Source organism: Athene cunicularia, assembly GCF_003259725.1.
Source record: "Athene cunicularia isolate RWA chromosome 18 unlocalized genomic scaffold, athCun1 chr18_part1, whole genome shotgun sequence".
NCBI classification, from domain to species: Eukaryota; Metazoa; Chordata; class Aves; order Strigiformes; family Strigidae; genus Athene; species Athene cunicularia.
In genome coordinates, this window is record NW_020799123.1 from 10,459,987 (window position 1) to 10,478,699 (window position 18,713).

Below are 18,713 nucleotides of genomic sequence, written 5' to 3' on the forward strand. Positions count from 1 at the left end.
TCGGGTTTTTGTTTGGTTTCCTGTGTGGGTTGGAAGTATTAGATGTATTTTTGCGGGAAGGAAGATTTGTTACCCAGTGCCCGTGACTGAATTCAGGATGTTGGGGAGATGTTGAGGTTTTCCCCTGTCAGTGTTTCCTCCAAGGTAACACATGGGGACGGTGCTCCCCTGGGGGCCTGGGCTGCTGCCCCCCTCCTGTCTTCTCTTGTGGGGTGCTGAGCTGTATGTAGGTGGCCGAAAATAATTCAACCTCTTCCATATTCTCTCCTGGGAACTGCTGGTAGATTTTTGTGGGAGAGGGGAATGACACGTTCACCGTAATTCAGTATCAAACGGCTATTAACTTAAAAATTTCTGTATTTAGCAGCTCCGTAGTACATGGGTTTCAGGGGGATAATTGAGCCGAGTGCTTTTGCAGCTAGAGCCGCTGCATAACTAACTCATCGGACACTTCATATCCTTCTTAGCTCTGGAGGCATCAGGGTGTGCCCATTCTGAGAAACGTCTGTGGGTTTTTTGCAATTACAATTTTGATCTCTTGCATCGTCTGTAGTAGAAATTTAAATCCGAAATGGTCTTTTTAGCGGTTGAATTTAGATGGGGGAAAAATTTTTCTTCTGGTGGTGTTGGTTTTCTGCTGTGTAATTTTTATTGTCTCGTAAATGAATGGAGAATATGGAAACTTAATTATTAGTATATATTATTAATCTATATTAATATATAGATTAATATATAGACATGCTTCCCCCTCAAAGGAGTTTAGAAAACAGAATTGCTGAGGCAGTAGAAATAAAACATATCTGTGTAGGGGTGATGGATGCTCTCCAGCAAATTTGAAGAAAATTTGCATGTGGTCCTCTTACGAACATAAAAAGAAAAATCCTACACAATTATAATAAAAAAAAAAAATTCAGTAAAGGATTTTTTCTGTTTTGCTGCACTTTCTGCTGGGTAAGAAAGGTACTTTTCCTTCTTCTGTAAGGAAAATAACAGTCGCCTTATGTCTCAATTATTCCATCAGCTGCGCGTGAGGTACCAAAATAAAATATATATTTTTTTTTAAATGTGCATAATGAAAAAACTGTAAAAGTAAACAGTAATATACTTATTCAGGGCTTGTGACATTTCTTTGATCTCTTTGCTAATAGAATTGCCCTGCTCTCCTGCACGGCAAACAGACGCTTTGTGAAGATGTAGGGATTATGTTCTTTGTCCCATTGTCAAAGTCTGGTATGAAAACCACAGAAGAGGATGTGAATACTGTAACTTTGGGCTTGGCAGCTTCCTGACCTTTATAAAAGGCTTGCTCAGTGCTGTAATAGCTAGTTCAGTGCTGGCAAGGTGACAGACTAGATGAATTAGCTGGCCTTTTCCGTCTCTTATGTGTCAGATTCTTTGTTTTATATGGAAATAATTTCTGTCAAAATGGGAAATGTATCATGAGGTACTTCCTCTGCCTAGAAAATGAAAATGTCAACCACAGGTCTGTTTGAATGTGTCTTCTGTTACAAACCACTGGTGGAGCCAGCTTTGTCCATTGATACCACCATCGTGGGCTCCTGTGTTTTATTCGAGTCAGGCAACCCCCTTGACCAGCGATGGTAGAAATGTGTAAACGTGAGGAATCGCGTAAAAATGTCTGAACTATTTACAACTTAATGGAATTTTGGTCTGGGATGTGTCAATATGGTGGATGTGTCTCTTTTTTTAGGTGTGAGTCTGTATATGTGCAAGTAAATAAAATATTATACATACGTTACTATTGATATTCTACGACGTCTTAAGACACCCCAACCAATTTCTACATGTGTATTGACTTTAATATGTCAAATAGAGTAGGCTGTTAATATGAAATATCTTTGCATAAAGATTTAACATCTGTCATTTTTAACGGCTGAATAGATATTACAGCATTATGGGTTTCTAATAGATTAAGAAGGTACCATATGTCACGCATTACTCTGCTTTGCATTTTGATATGCGTCAAGCAGTGAATAATCCTGCATCTTGTCTGAGCAAAGATGGCACTGGGATATTTTTTTTTTTTTTTGGTTTGTTTTTAATTGGAGAAGACAATCATGCTAAAAGGAATTAATTTAAATACTGGGGGAAGCGGGGGGTGGCAATGTACTTTTAAAGGTGAGTTTAAAAAAAAGCAGGTTATACAGCTGGTAGTAAACCATTCACTTCAGCGCGAACTTTGAAGATGGAGGTGTCGTCAGAAGCTATGAGGGCCGTGTTTAGGTGTGCAAAATTCAGTACGAGAAAGCGAAAATAACTCTGGCTGCCTATTCCCTTCTTCAAAGTATTGCTAAGGGAAGTTTGGCAGAAGCTGGGACAGGAAATGGAAATCTGAATACTATTTTAAACTGATAGGGTTAAAGGCCTCTCTTTTACACTAGCACACTTGTTCTTTTATTTGATACTTGAACTCTGAAAATTTTCTGTGACTTTCTAGGGAGAAGGAGGAGCAGCTGACTCGGGTGACAGAGGTACAGAGGCTGCAGGCCCAGCAGGCAGATGCTGCCCTGGAGGAGTTTAAGCGGCAGGTGGAGCTGAACTCAGAAAAAGTCTATGCTAAAATGAAACAGCAGGTGAGAAGGTCACAATGCCAGCCTTTCTGAAACTCTGTCTCAGTAGGATAGCATATTCTGATCTTATAATGCCAGAAACACGCTTCACTTGAGAGTGCTACATCAAAATCTTTCACAATGTAGTGTCTTTGCTAGCAAGTCAAAAAGGGATGTTAGCAGTTGTTTCATCTTTCTAACAAAGCCAGAATTGTCATTGTTATAAAGATATCTGCGGTTATGATACTGATTAGGGATTTTTCAGGAGTGAGAGTATAAAGTGTTAGTTTATACACCCCTATGGAACAACGTTTGTAATTTTCCACTTAAATGTGTGTCTCTTCCTACTCTTTTCAGAACGACTCTGTCTTCCGTTAATGAGGTCTTGTAATCACTTTGAGCCTAAACAGGGGCAGAGCCGTTGTGGCTGCTGGCAGTCATGTGCAGAGGACAGAAAAAAAAAATCCATTTTTTCTGTGCCTGAAAAATTAATAGCAGGAATTTACGTGAAAAGATTTTTTAGCGTCTTAAATTCCTCGTGGTGCAAACAATAGTTAAACCGTTGTCCCTGGGATTTTACAAATGCAGCCCAATGAGTGAAAGAAGAAACAAGTGGCAGGTGATCAAAAGGAAGGGGAGAGAAGGGAGTCTCTGCCTGACTTGCTCATGTGGTCGAAATTATTCTACGTATTTCAAGCTTCATATACTCAGCTTGCCAACCTCAGCTATCCTAACCAAACCTTGCCATTGATAGGAGGATGCCGCAGTCTGATATTGTAATGGATTTCTAAGCATGTTGGCTTATAATGTCACAAATTATCTTTTTCTTGTTTTCATGAAGTTTTTTTTCCCTGAAAATCTTCACAGAAGTGAGAAATTACGTGAGGCATTGCTGATATTCTTAAGACCTATGCAGACAGCAAATAATAGAATTTGGAATTTTAAAAAAGCAAGAACAAACTTATAAAAGCAAGATTTGTTCTGCAAACTAGAACCATGAGGGCAATATGACAAATCCTTGTTTTAATCAGAAATGTTCTCTGCTGTGAGTCTCCTCCAACTTATTCATGAATGACTTAAAATAATATCTTATTTCTGCTCCAAAAGGGATATAGTCTAAGTCTAGAAAGACTAATAATAGTTTCATTCACTCAAAAAAAACTGGCAACAAAACCAATCCAAAACAAAAAAATGCAAAAAATTGGAAAACTTATTATTTAAAAGTGACCCCAGATTTCTTCTAGAATATTGCGGCATTCTGGGGAATTTTGAAAAAAAAAAAAAAAAAAAAATTTGCTGTACTCCCAAGAATCAGCCAGGGGTTTGCTCTGTCCCTACTCGCATGTAAAAATACAGAAATAGTAAATGATGGTGTGTGATGAGCAGTGCTGTTCTATAGGAACCCAGCTTCAGGAAATACATCGAAGAAAAACACTACCGAAGCTCTCTTCATAGCTCTGTCCTTTCTCATTCCTCTTCATGCACATACTCATTAGATAAATCACCTGTTAGAATTTTCCAATATGTTACAATCTCTTTTTTTTTTTTTGTGGTTAGGTGGAATGTATTACTTATAAAACAAAAACTGTAGTAGCTATAGCAACACTGTACTTTTTAACTATACTAGAAATATTGGGCTTCTAAACCTTTTTTTTAGTGTGTGGTAAAGTTAATTATGGAGATAAGTAGGATGGAGTCTGGCATTTTCAGTTCTTGTAATCAATATTTGATTCATCAGTTTGGCTCTGTGATATTTTTTTGCCATCTGCTTCCTATTTTGTCAAGCTTGGATTGAGTCACCTGATGCCCATTGACGAGTCAGTGGTACATTTTTAACTAAGAACTGCGTTTTTTCTAATAGTAGCTAACAAAAAGAGAAATAATACATAGACTATGTCCTGGTACTTTACATACAGTGTTTCCTGGGTTTAGCAAATAATCAAGAGCTCTCACTGCACTTGTTAGGTCACATTCATGTATTTCCTATGAGTAAAGCACGAAAGCCTGTAGAGTTAAAGCATCTTTCCATATGTTTTTATGATTTCACTTTGTAGAATGTTTTTATTCTCTTAAAAATAAAAGTCCTTTGATAAAATAACGATCTTTTATTTTTGTTTTTAATCGAGCTGAGTAAAATATGGCTACAGACATACAATTTAAGTAAGTTTGGAGGTGGAAGAAATTATCATTGAAGTCCTTTTTCTTAATAGCATATAGTAGCAGTGAGGTTCAAGAGCTACAAGGATAACTTGTTCCTTTCTATTCTATTTTTCCACTTTCTATCTGGCCAACTACTCCTAGTCCCGTATCTTCCTCTCTTGCTGCAGTATTTTCCAATAAAATGCTTTTCCCACTCTGAGTACTGCCTTTTCTCCTCTTTCCCTGTCTTAGAAGTGATGTCCAGGACGATTGGCAAAGACATCTGTTGAAGACAGAGCACACTCCCTTAGGCCAAACAGGATTTTGGCTTGTGGTTCAGGAATTCATGCATTTCTTCTTTCGGTACAGCAGATGGACTTGTGGCAGCACTGGTCCTCCTGACAGCTACACCCCTTTGCTCTCTGTTTTTTTAGGGAGACCATTTATTTGTTGCTTGTGTTGGGACCGAGATCTAAGAGTAATTGATGAGTATGCACTGCACCATAGTCCTGTGTGTATGTGCATGTGCATATATATATATACATATATATATATATATATATACACACACACACACACACATATATACATATTCCCCTGGAAATATGCCTGATGTACAACTAACAGTTGTGCTTTTGATACAAAAGCCTTTGTTAATTGAGTTATGAAATTGCTTCCTTGATGCTGTGTGCTGGAATCTGTGGGACTCATTATTCATAGGCGATGACTATCTTCAGAGAACTTTACTTGCAGCCAAGTAATTTTCTTTTAAGTTATTTTACTGATTTAATATAAACTTACCTTAAATGTGTGCTGAGTGCACTGGCTCACACATGATTTCCCTTGAATTTCCACAGGCAGTGTATTTTTGAGTGAAATGTATTTGAGTCTTAAATGTGTCGAGAAAAAATACTTAATTTTGATGGGATGTTCACCACTTGAGTCAAAAACTGAGCCAGTACTTAGTAATCAGGGAGTGGCATGGTACAGGTAATCACTATATCCTGAAGTAACTAATAATCCTGTAGTGACTGAATATTCATTTTCACTGCTTACAAATAGTGTTATTATCATTCTCAGCCAGTTACATGCACCTCTTTGATGGTCTGCAAACAACTGTAGAAATGCCAGAACATTTCAAGTTATGCCTTTTTTTAAAAAAGAATTAAATATTCCCTTTCTTTTGCCATGTAGATGGAAAAGGTTGAAGCAGATCTAAGCAGATCAAAATCGCTCCGGGAAAAGCAATCCAAAGAATTCTCCTGGCAATTGGAAGAGCTCAAGAAAAGATACGAGCAACAGGTCAGTCGGTTTGCTCCTTCGGGTGGATGGGAGGAGGGACAGCTTTTCATGCAGATGTAGGCCTGTTCCTGTGGCAGGCTTAATCCCGTTCTCACTGTGTGTTGCTGTTCTTTATACAAAGACAAAATTTATAGGTATGCAGAGTTTATGCGATGGGGAACGGAGGGGGAAGAGTCTACATAGAAAATATTTTGGTTTCCTCTGCAGTCCTCTCTGTACCTCTGCCTTTCAGATTGTTTCCCAGGCTTACAGGTGGCAACACCTATTTTGATAATGGCCAGATGAAATTATTTAATGCGTTATCTATTTTTCTTCATGTCAAGAAACGGCGTTTTATTCTTTTTATCATTTTTAACATGGGGTGTGTTCATATGAATGCTTGTTTTGGCCCACTGATGGTGATTTTCTTTATTGTAATGTAATTTCAGGGTTGGGAAATATTCAGGAAACATTTGGGTGGAGACAAGAAACTTGAGTTCAGTGGAGTTGTGAAGTGTAAAGGGAAAAAAACAGAAATAGAAGCAGACAAATTATTGCATGATATAGACTTGAGAGCTACGCAGCTGAAACAGCCCATCAAACACTTGTGTAAGGTGGCACTTTGTCATGAAACTAAAGAGGTGTCTGTTTGGTAACACCTGTTAAAGGATTGGAAATGTTTTAATTACTTGAGAGTGATGATACGGTCAGCCCATAACCTTAAAATTCTCTCTTATCAATGTTTTTTCACGGATAGAAGTTTACATTTCCACCAGGGAAATGTGGTTTCGTTTCTGTTTATCTTCTGTGTTTGGTGTGAGGATGAAATACTGCAGTTGGCTTGTGGTACGAGACCCGCTCTGGTCCGTCTGGAAGGGGCTTTTTCCAGTAATGAAGGAACAAGATCACTTTGGTAGGTGTTGAGAGAGACCTTCGCCTGTGCTTGGGAGGAACAATAGTGTGTTTTGTGCGTGGCACTCTGAATAGAAGAGTTTGTTGCTTCAGATCAAAGTATTTTCCTTATCCTCACTCAGAATTGTCAGCATTACTAATTGGGTTGTCGCCTGACAAAGGGCGAGAAGCTGTCCTGCGTGATAGTGAGATACATCTAGCAGGCATCTTGTTTAACTGGGTGATGTTATTTATGATTCTTATATTTAATGATTCAGGAATAGTCTGGGATGCAGAGATACTGGGGGGTTTTGTTTCATGCTTGCATTAAAGGTGAGGAAGTTGGATGTGTCAATTAAAGGACACGTTGATGGGAGGATGATGGGAAGCGTTGGGGTTGGTTGGGCGCCTGCCTTAAGGTGGAATTTTTAATGGAATCTTATGTTCACATCGTTTTAGTGGTATGGTCGGATCGCTTTTTTTTCTTTATAGTTCTCATAATTTGTGGTGTAAATTGTGTAATTTAAAGTCCGAAGTAAGCATTTGTTCAAATATTCCCAGATTTAGGAACATGATCTTTAGAGCTAAATACAAATCAGCAGTTTGTTAGATGTTGTGACATTCCTGTTTCTACCTACAAATGTTTCTTTCAATATACATGGTAAGAGCTACCAAGCCACAGATAAAATCTGCCAAATCCTTGGCTGGTTTTGTGCACTAAAGGCAAATGATAATGCATAGTAGTGTCATGGTTTAGTTTTTATTTGTTTTCTTGTATCATCATGCCTATTATGTTCAGACCGGGAGACTGGATCAAAAAACTCCTAAAAACCCCAAGAAATTAATGTCATAGTTAATACTTCTTTTGGTGAATCTTTTTACATTGGTATTCTGTAACAATGTTGATATTGTGGTAAACATCAGTGAAAGCCTTTTCCACTCAAAGGAGATGTTTACTGCTTCACTTTTATTTAAGGATAGCTACTCTTTACTGTAAGAAAGAACAGCTAGACGTTGTGAAACATCACTGAAGCCCAAGTAAAGAGTTTCAGCACTAAACAGCTAAACAATGAGAGCCTCAGAAGAATTTTCAGAGGAATCCTGTTTATGCCCTTTTTAAAAATTTATTTCTCTTCGTACTTCATTTGGAATGTTCTTTGAAAGCTTGTGAACATGAAAAATATGTGACCCTTCCTGCAGATTGCAATGGGTTATCATTGGAAACGATGTTCTTTTTTGTATTGTCATTCCTGCAGTACAAAGCTCCTTCAGCCCAGCCACGGAGCACTATGAGCTCAGTTCTTCCACTCTTAAAATTTCCTTTCAGTAGTTCCAACTTCTGTTTCTCTGTATTACTCTCTATTTATGCTTCAGAACTTCTAAACCATTTTTAAAGCAGACTTGTTTTACTGCATATTTCTTTGGTGGTTACTTGGGGAGGAATAGACTGATTTATACTGTTTAAACAGAGCGGTAAATTAGAATTGGTGGTGCATTTCAGCAGGGCTCTAGCAGTCAGGAAATAGACACTCAACCAAAAAAACTGGATACTTTAGCTACCAGAGAAATGTAGTAAATGCTCTGAGATGTTCTGCCTCAAGCGCCTGAATCTGCTAAATGGAATTTCTCCACAAAGGGAAGGACAATCCACCTTCAGATATATTTTGCGTAGGTTGGCATTGCGAGTGGCGGAGGTAGCACTGAGCATTCTGGACAACTCAGTTGTCCAAAAAATTGAATCCAGTTGGTAATGAAGAACCGAATGAACTGATGTGTTTAACGTGTTCTCCGAACAGAGACACATCTTGGAAGTGTAGGGACTTGAGAGCTGTGGTTTTATCTCTCTGCTTTATTTGCACGGTTGCCTGTGCTTCACTGGACTCTTCTTGAATATTGATTTCAAAGAGATTTTTGGTGTGAACATGGGCTGTTGGTTGTGGGGCTGAAAGATTATTCTGTCTGCAGCTTAGACATACCAATAAGTATTGATAGTGATATCACTAAATAACCTGATATATATCGATTATTTTTTTTCCTTGAAAAAGAAATTAGGAAAAAACCATTACAAAACCATGGCAGTTAATATTTTCTTAAATTTTCAAACGCCCTGGAATCCATTAATAAAGCAAAGAAGAAATTTCGCAGTATTTGGTTTCAACTGTCACGTGTCACTCCTGGTTCCAGCTTCATCTGATTCAGTGCTACTTTCTTTTGAAGTATCCACTGAGAACACTCAGAGAGAGAAACTGGTGGCCTTTTTTTTTTTTTTTTTCTTTAAATATACTTTAGCTCAACTTTGTTCTACTTGCAGCTGTTAGATTTGAAAGTATATTTTGAAGGAAAAAAAAAAAAAAAATAACTCCAGCAGCACCACAGTTCCTATCTGCTGGGAGCAGCTGCTTTCGGCACTTCAAAGCCGGTGGACACCACAGCGAAGGCCTCAGCCTTTCCTGCCTTTGAAATGGTTGCAGTATCTATAGTTGGGCTTTATGGCACAGTCAGCACAGGAAAAAACGTTGTTTGGTGGTTTTTTTGCACCCACTCCCTTTTTTCTTTTTTTTTCTTTTTTTTTTTTTTTTGTTTGCTACTTTCTAATTACATCCTCAGTTTAGCTCAAAATACCTGGGAAGTGTTTCTGACAAAATAATTTTCCACAAGCTGAAATGTTGAAAGAGAAGGTGCCCAAACAAAAGTTATGGATTTTAGGCAGGCAAAATCAACAGAAAAGTTTATGAATTTACTTTTTTTTTTTTTTTTTCCCCCCCGTATCTGCATCGTTTGGGTGGTTTTTGAGAGCGTGTCTCTAGGGGTGAGCTGTGGTACCACGGCAGAATTCTTGGGTAGAACATGGCTTCATGGAGGGACATTTTGCAGCAGGGTCAAGTATGTACATACCTTCAGTTCAAGTAGATTTTTCTTAAATTGTCATGAGTGGAACACTTCCAGCAAACTTCTGGAGAACTTAATGTTAAAATGGAATTAGCTTGTCCTTTTTTTTTTTAAAAATAAATTAGTGATCACTGTTACACCCTTTTTTTGTGCTGTGAATAGTTGCTGAAGTGTTATTAGTTATATGTTATGATTGTGAAGAAGTTGAGGTTCAAGGTGACTAAGAGTCAAAGTTGTGAAATTTCATTTTCCTACTGGAGAGAACACACTATGAAAACAGTTGATGAATTATTATCATAGCAGGATGGTGTTACTCGCTGAGTTATGGCCATACTTTCTGAGATTAGACGCCAACCTGAATGTATAAATAAGGCTTTTGTTTTGGTTCCTCTTTTCTTTAGTAGCGTTTATTCCATTTGAAAATAATAACTATTTGTGCTTCCATAGCAGAGTGGAAATCTATTACATAATAGCTGAAGAATCTCCATGTATCTCAGGAAATCCTTTCTTGTGACATTTATTGTTGGGTTCTGACTTCTGCAAAACTTGTGAAGGAATAATTAGAGTTGTCCTCTTGTCCTGTTTAGCCAAATAGGAAAGAAACAGGACACCTTCAGAAATGTTTGATATGACGTTAAAGACGAGAGAAATAATCTACACTTTTAAATCTGGAGCAAGACAAAGGTGTGGTTGAGCTTAAATTTGCCTTTTATATTGAAGAAAGAAAGGTAAAGAAGTGCAGAATCAGTTGGTTAAAAGTGAAAAAAGCATGGCTGTGATCTTACCTGCCAGCAGCAAGGACAAATATCCAAGGTAGTGTTGGGAAATTGTTCTTATTTTAATAGTGTGCTGGAGCAGAGGAAAATAGGAGGAGAGGAAGAATAGTCTTTAGATCTTTTCTGTATGTCTCTTATAACTTTCTAGTGGGGTTAATTAAAGAAGAGAGCGAGGTTATCTCAGGTAGAATATGAATTTTGTAATCATAACCATTTTTATACATAAGTGTGTGTGTGTGTATATATATATATATATCTCTCTAAAAACAAACATTCAGTGCTAGCAGTGCCATTTAATATTAAGGTTCCAAGCACAATCTCATGCTCAGTTGCTGAAAGATATTCTAAAATGTTATTTAGATTAACATTTAATGCTTGGGCACCCCCCCTTGCTAATTTTTAGCTGTTTAACTTTGTGCCAAGGGATTTCACCAGTGTTTGGATGATCAAGGCTGTGATGATGTTTTGCTTTTGCTTAAAACTGTAGCGATAATTCCCTAAAATGCTGGAGGTAGGGTGTTTTTTGACCTGGGTGTGTTTCTTCTGAAGGTAGGCTATTTGTGACCTCTGTGTGTTTTTTGTATTTTTTTCTTGAAGATCTACTCAAGTGTGTTTAGATAATAAATATTGTTAAATTCAGATGTTCAGGAGATAAACGTTCTGAAGTGTCTTACTGAAAATTTCCATGTCCTCTCCGGGAAATGGAGCGGAGCAGTTTGTGTACGAACGAGTGGTGCGAAGGCTGTGACCTCGTGAGAGATAAGGGAAGATATGGCATAGGTAAGGAATCGAGTAAAAAGTGGGGATTAAGCAATAACACCAAGAAGTTGCTGTGACTTAGGGACTGGACTTGAAAGGGAAGGTCCTCAGGAAAAATAAGTTCTGTCCATGAAAAGAATTTGTGAGTGGCTGTGCAAAGCCAGTGCAATGGCGCCTAGAGCTATTTAGGTTGAGAAATGTCCTTCTGCCCTGTGGGTCAGGAGCACTGGGGAAGCAAGCCCTGCAGAAAAGGGATCACTCGGAGGGTTGGTGCGGGCTGGAGGATCCGTTGAGCGCGAGTCGGCTCTCCAGGAGCCAGCGTTCCTTACAACCTCCTGCTCTAACCCTGCGCTCTGCCTGCCTGAGGTAGGAAGCGGCGAGGATGAAAAGCTGCTTCTACACGGGGCGTGTGGAGTTTACAGTCCTATTGTGCTGCTTTGGCGTATTACTTCTCGCTCAATTCATCTTCCAGCTGGTGGTCTTGTCTTCAGAACTGCTGCAAACATCATCGGTCCTATCACAAGACACAATCACCGTCTGCGCACCTCAAACTCTGACTCCAGTGTCGTGCTCAGCCTTCAGAGGCGTTCAGCTGGACACACGGATAGAGATAACAAGATTAACCGTCAACTTGCTTTGTCCCTGTACCTTTTCTCAGTTAAGAGTTCCTTCCACTGCACTTACATCCTAGCTTTTCTTCTGGCCTCATTCTTCCTTTTTTGTCTCTTCTAGCTTCTTTTTGAGCAATCTGTTACCCACTCGAATGCAGAAAACGTTTGCAAGGACGTGCTCGAAATACGGTATTCCTGCGACAGACCAATGTTCCCGGCAATCCTTAGCTGTACTTTAAACAGCCCAGTTACGTTCAGAGATTCACAATCCATTTTTAGTTTAGTTACAAGGACGCAGTTTTTGTGAAAAGCTTTGTTCCTCTCCTCTTTGTCTGTAGCCTAAGATAATTGAAATAGGGTCTGTTCTTGCATGGAGGCCAAACGAGCACGTTAGCAGAGGCTCTACATTTCTCATGTCATCGGCAACAAGCTGCATAAATTTCATTTAATAAATTAATCTAGGATGCATAGATGTTTCCTTTGAACCATCCTTACATGCAGATGAATGCCATTTGTGCAGAATATCTGAGGAAGAGTTTCTTCAATCATTAACATCAACTTTTCACCTTGCAATATAGCTAAAACTCACAAATGGGAAAAGGATATGAATTTAACCTCCAAGTAAAGAGTGTTTGGAAGTCTTCTCACTGTACCATTGCTGTTTACAGAATTGTTAACCAGACAGATGGGTATTTACATTGTCTCCTTCAGGCATCTAACTTGTGTGTGATTCAGAGTTAAAAGCCTGAGCTCCCTGTATAGTCAACAGAAACAGCATTGGCGGGAGGAGGGAGAGGGGAGACGATTCCAGGAACATAAATTGGTGCCTGCAGTAAATAGCAAGTCCGGCTGCGAATGCCTTTGAAGACGGTTCTCAGCGTTCAAAGAAGGTCCTTGGATAAACTTTGAATCTCTAAACAAAGACTATGTACAGTAAATTCCGTACCAGAGCCTGCTACAAACAGGAATTTGCAGTGACTCAAGGTATATCAGTTCGAAAGAAATGTTTCTGTTCGCAGACCACATTGGCTTTCCCGGAGCAGGTGGGCTGGGGAGTGGGACCTGCTGATGTTCGTCACGGCGCTAAATGTGATTTAATCACAGAAATGCAGCTTCATTGCCAGTGTGGTGGTGATTTAAAAAGACATTTACTCCTGGCAGGAGGATTGAGCAGAGGTTTGTACCGCCCGTACTTCAAAAATATTAAAAAAATCTGGAAGACCTTTGTCAGTAAAAAATTTACTGATCACGTGTATTATTTTATATACATATTGAGTTACGTATTATGTGTATAGATATACACCTCGTGTGCGTGTAGGTGTATATATACAGTGAGGGATATATTTACCTATATCCACTCAGGTATTTTGTTGTAGCAGGGAGGATAAATCAAACTGCAGTTTGGTTAATAGACCAGCATGTCTCTTTTAGAGAATTTCTTGCAATTCTTAGTTTGCAGTTAAAATATAGCTATTAGTGGTTGATTATAAGGTGAAATATAACAGGAAACGTGGCTGTGCCAATGAAATTATTGCAGCCTGTAATGAAATAGAAGATAAAATGCATTTGCTAGGCGTGTACATAACCCTACATGTATTTGATGTATAATGGATCTGCACTGATTTTTTTTTTCTTCACTGTCCCATTTGTCCTTGACTCATTACAGCCCTTTTATCTTGGGCATATTTTGTGTTCCAAATTATAGCAAAATATCAAAAAAAAAAAAAAAAAAAGAAAAAAAAAGTACTTTTAAGATCCATTTAATTTATCTGCTACAAAATAACTCTGGTATGCTCCTTTGCCTTGCAGTGAAGATTCCTCTTTTCTGCCCAAAGTTATGCTAAGCCAGAGCCCGGCATGATTAATACTCGATCCTCCAGCCTGTTATATCAGATTACTTTTAGAAGCAGTGTATTTGCAGAGATGGGTAATCCCCATATCCTCATGAAACACACACGTTTATTTATAGGCTTAGGGGATGGAAAACGCTAGATGTTACCAGAGTTGTAATTTGGGCGTAGATCATGTGTTGTATGCTGGGCTGGGCAGAGGTTAGGACTGGTTTTGAGCAGAGCAATGATAATAAAGACACCTGACTTACAAACGCTCTTCAATGCTTATAAAGGGTATTTTATGCAAATTAAAAGGTATTTTATGCAAATTGCTGAACAACAGATGTGTTGTATGCATGCTATACGAGTGGCTTCAGTTCTTTGCCACGACATGTGTAACTTCTTGGTGGCTTCTCCAGGCTTCAGAAGTTGAGTCGTTCCAAAATAGCGCTAATAAAATCATCCTGCCGTGCAAAACTGTATTTTATATAGGTGTTACTTACAATATTTCTGGAATTGTGGACATAAATTTACATGAATTTTCATACTTTGGTGTCAAATATTTATTGTAGCAGCTACATTTTTCAAAGAGGCAGTGAGCTAACTAATTTCCTTTACCTCCTTTGGGGACTATAAAAAGAATTTCAAAGGCACACTTGTTCTTGAGAACAAGTTGAAATTGTTCTAAAATTGAAAACCCTAAACTTAGTGTGTGATGTAAAAGCAAAAACTGGTTAGTAGTAGGTCTTGTCTATATTAGGGACTTTAAAATAGTATTTGCTCATGTTGATCGTCTTACAAGTATTTAGCTTCTGAAAATACCTTCTGCAATCAGCAGGCGGTTTACTGTAGGTCTTTGTTCTTCAGATGTACAAACTGAACCAGCCCTAACAACATGATTTCACTTTGAGTCTTTGTTAGCTTGTCTCTTGTTTTAACAGGTTGTGCTAAAACAACTCCACGTTTAGGGCCGGTTCAATCTGCCACCGTGCAGCAGCAGCTCTGGTCGTCCGTGTCCGGCGTAGGGTGGGCATGAGCCGTGCTGCCAGATTGGTTTGCCAGTCTGCGTGTATGTGTGTATTTATGCCGGTGAATAGCAAAAAATGGTCACAGTTCTTGGATTAATCTGTCTTTAGCTCTTTCTTACAAATTTTTGTCTTCTCTGCAAGACTAAGTAAATATTGTTAAATGTCAGTTAAAAGCAGAAGTTTAAAATTAAATGGTGTCATTCTGGCTTCGTAAATCAGCTGTTGGCTGTTACCTGGAATATATTTCTGTCCAAAAAAATGAAGAATTCCTGTAAGAGGAGTTCATAATTCTAAAATACTTGTATTAGTAGGTAATTACAGTGTTTCCTGGTAAGAACAGCTATCCGGGGTCAGACAGTCCTGCTTGTTTTAGTGCCCAGGCCGTAGCTGGAGGTAAGAACAGGGATGTGCACAGATGAGAATAAGAGTATCTCATCTTCGGGAGGGCAAAATGAGGAAAATTCACAATGAATACGATCTGATTATGGCAATAGGGTGCACGCTATTATTTGATGGGTGTATCTTTTCAGTGTCACCTCTAATTCCCATTGTGAATATCATGTTGTTTGTCAGCCTGAAATGTATCGCACCTGGTCTGTCTCCTAGACACTGATGTACTGGTTTTGAGCAGACGTTTAAATGTAATCTGATCGAGTGCTAAGCATCTAGGGGTAGATACAAAAAGATCTCAACACGGTACAATTTTTGAAGGAGGTGATTTTGTTATTTATAAAGGCGTGCTCTGCCTCAAAGAGGAGACAGAATCTCTAGTGACTGATGAAGAATTAATATAGATTTCACAAAGCTTCATGTGAAAAAGTAGTCCTGGTGTTGCTGAAATACAACATGGTTTTGGTTGGGTTTTTATTTTTCCCTTTTGTTGGTATACATGAATTCTTTTTCCTTTTAAAAAAAAAAAAACCCAACAAACAATACAAGAATGAGAGAGGGAGGAGTGGAAGAGAAACCATAGTGCTTGGCAGGAGTTCTGAGGAGAACAGGAGGGTCAGTGAGTGTTCACCAGTGCAGTCAAATAGCTACTCAGACACTTGATGTTATTTGTGCAGAAAAGCACATTTTGTTGATTACAAATGTGGGGTACTTGTTAATATTCATTAGGGAAGATGGGTTTTCTAGGTCTTTGAACTTGAGGGGAGAAAATGCTGACATCCCCATCCTTTCTCTCCTCTCCTGTCTCTCCATCTCTGCTCCCTGCCAGAAATCTCTAAAAAGCAAAACAAAACCATCACAGGGAATGCTTTGCTTGAAGTGGTGAGGGTTTTTTTTCTTCAACAAATTCGCCTTTTATGAAACAACTCCTCTCACACTTCTCTTCCCACATAGCAGACTGGGAGGGACGTCCCTCCTTGTGCGCAGAAGGTCCGGTCCCTTTTAGCTCTTTGCACCTGCTAAGTTCAGAAACGTTCTCAGTGATATAACTGGTGTACACGAAGATATTACTGAATAAAACTGCAATTACTTTGAATAAACTGATGATATACATGCGTATCCTGTGACTAATTGAAGAAGCAGGATCTGTCCCTTGCCCCCTTTGGGCACACATTCCCTGCCTGCTGCCATTTCTTGTCTTGAGTTAAAAAAGTGAAAACCTAAACACTTGATGGTTTCTCACAACAAACTGTTCTACCCCAGACCTTACATGGCACAACCAGCTGAAAGTCCAGTAAATAAGACAATGAAATGTTTGAATAAAAAGACCTCTCTTGCTGAGACCATTTCTTTTTAATCAGGTCTGATTTATGAAAAACTGCTGAACATTTTTTTTTCCCTTAACTTAGGCAACGCCTTTACAGTTACTCTAGGGAGCAAGAATTCTTTCTCTTAGGCACACTAAGGACAGTGCTAGCATGTGAAAAGAAACGAGTTTTGTGCACAAACCTTGGGCAAAAACCTGACGTGAAGAACTTTGTGTAAGGATCCCAGGCCCGGTAGAGATAATGTATGCTTCCTGTGGGGTTAACTCCTTCAGGGACTTCAGATGTCTGTTAATGAGCTCTTCAGTATTATTAAATAACGTAGATATGTTAAACCGTAGAATATTGCATTTGTTCTACTTGCTCCGTTTTCAGAAGGATGCTCCCGGCAGCAGCACGGATGACATATTTCACTTTTAAACCCAGAATACGCTGATCTGTAAAATAAAAAAAAATGCGCTTTTTTTTTTCCCCCGAAACTTCGATTCAAATTTTAAACCCCAAAACCACTCAAACAGCTAATATTATTCCAGAATTGAATGCTACAGCTTTAAGATAAGGTGCCGGGGCGCTCTCAGCGCACACACAGCCAGCAGCTCCTCCCGTTCTTTTTTTTTTTTTTTTTTTTTTTTTTTCCTCTTCTCACGCTGAAAATAACCCACCATATTCATAAGAGCGCGCTTTTTTTTGTTTTTTGTTTTTTTTTTTCCACACCACACCCCCCCACCCTCTCCGCAATCCACCAAAACTGAAGAAAAATCCAAGTGACTGTTCTTAGCAGCTGTGTGGCCCGGAGTTCAGTGGGGAAGCGGCTTCCTGCCGTCCCTATTCATCACCTGCTTCAAAGGCCGCCTGGCTGCTCCAGTGTGCAGGCCAGGTAGGGTGCCATTGTGCGCAGGCGGGGAGGATTAGTATCAAAGCTGCGGCAACCAGGCCCTTGGTCTCGGGCTGCCATTCAGTCTAGCGGGGAGAGGCTAAGACTGGCCAAGGTCACAGCATCCAGTGTGGTGCGGACTGGGAAAGGATCCTGAGAATAGAGGGCTTCTTATGAAATCATGGTGCAAGCTTGCGGCACAGCAGGTGCCCTTCTGGAACACATACATCTGTTTATGTTGGGATAGCGTAGCTGACAACGGGATAATAGAGCTTTGTTTTTTATAATTTTCTTTTTTTTTTTTTATTAAAAAAAAAAACCTGTATATGCGGCAGCGTTGAGGAATATTGAAGGGAGAGCTTTCGCTTTGGAAATCATAAAGAAATCTTTAAAAGATTTAATTGCTGGGGTGGGGAGGGGGGATGTGTGTGTATACTTAACCGAAGGGGAGAGCAGGCTGCCTATTAACCATTTAGGATCCTCAGCCCTGCTGATCAGCAGCACCAGGATACGGGGGGGACCGTACACAGAATGCGACAATGCAATTTTTTTTTTTTTTTTTTTCTTCCTTGTACGCTCCGACATTTGTATCAACAAATTGGGTAAGGATGCGCTGGATTTGCTCGGTTGTCTCCATTGTTGGAATTGTCTGGAGGAATTCTGTCATGCTAACGGTGGCTTTTTAAAAGGTGAGGTAATAGTGACGTAAAAATAAAATTGCCAACTTGATGAAATTAAGGGGAAATTAAGCTGTAGACGAGTTGTCATGACGACAAGGATGTTCTATTGATGAACTGTACTCCTCACTGTCCAATCAGATAGTGGAGCTGAAGCTGGAGCATGAACAGGAGAAGACGCACCTATTCCAGCAGCACAACGCAGAGAAGGACTGCCTGGTCCGAGACCATGAACGGGAAATCGAGAAACTGGAAAAACAGCTTCGCGCTGCCATGGAAGAGCATGAGAGTAAAACTCAAGAATGCAGGAAACGAGATGGACAGGTAATGATCAATAATGTTTGAAAGGCATCCGCTTATTAGAAAATGCTAATAGTGAGTGTTTCCTGTTTGCCAGCATTGTTGGTGATGCACGCTGTGTGAGCATTTGCGAAACTGGCACATAAACGTGATTTCGTTTTTCTTTTTTCTTTTTTTTTTTTTTTTTTCCCCGCTTTCCCCCCCTCCCTTCCCAGTGCTGAATAGGGCTTTAACTGCAAAAACCACAGGTAGCCAGATTAAAAATCCCATGGTGCGCTATAACTCGGCCTATTTATAATCTTGTCTCATTTTCTTTCATGATGGATTTGTTTAAGAAAAAAAAAGGTATCTGTTCTTCACCCCCCCACCCC

General features: G+C 39.3%; 1 protein-coding gene across 3 annotated transcripts in view; it reads left to right on the forward strand.

Annotated features, from left to right (window-relative positions):
* Positions 1 to 18,713, forward strand: part of CEP112 (centrosomal protein 112) — a 171,343-nt gene that overhangs the window by 62,979 nt on the left and 89,651 nt on the right. For all 3 annotated transcript variants that reach the window (XM_026861138.1, XM_026861139.1, XM_026861140.1), the window contains 3 exons: positions 2,459 to 2,594; positions 5,904 to 6,011; positions 18,184 to 18,366. In XM_026861138.1, coding sequence (XP_026716939.1) covers positions 2,459 to 2,594; positions 5,904 to 6,011; positions 18,184 to 18,366 — 427 coding nt within the window. The remainder of the gene's footprint in view (positions 1 to 2,458; positions 2,595 to 5,903; positions 6,012 to 18,183; positions 18,367 to 18,713) is intronic.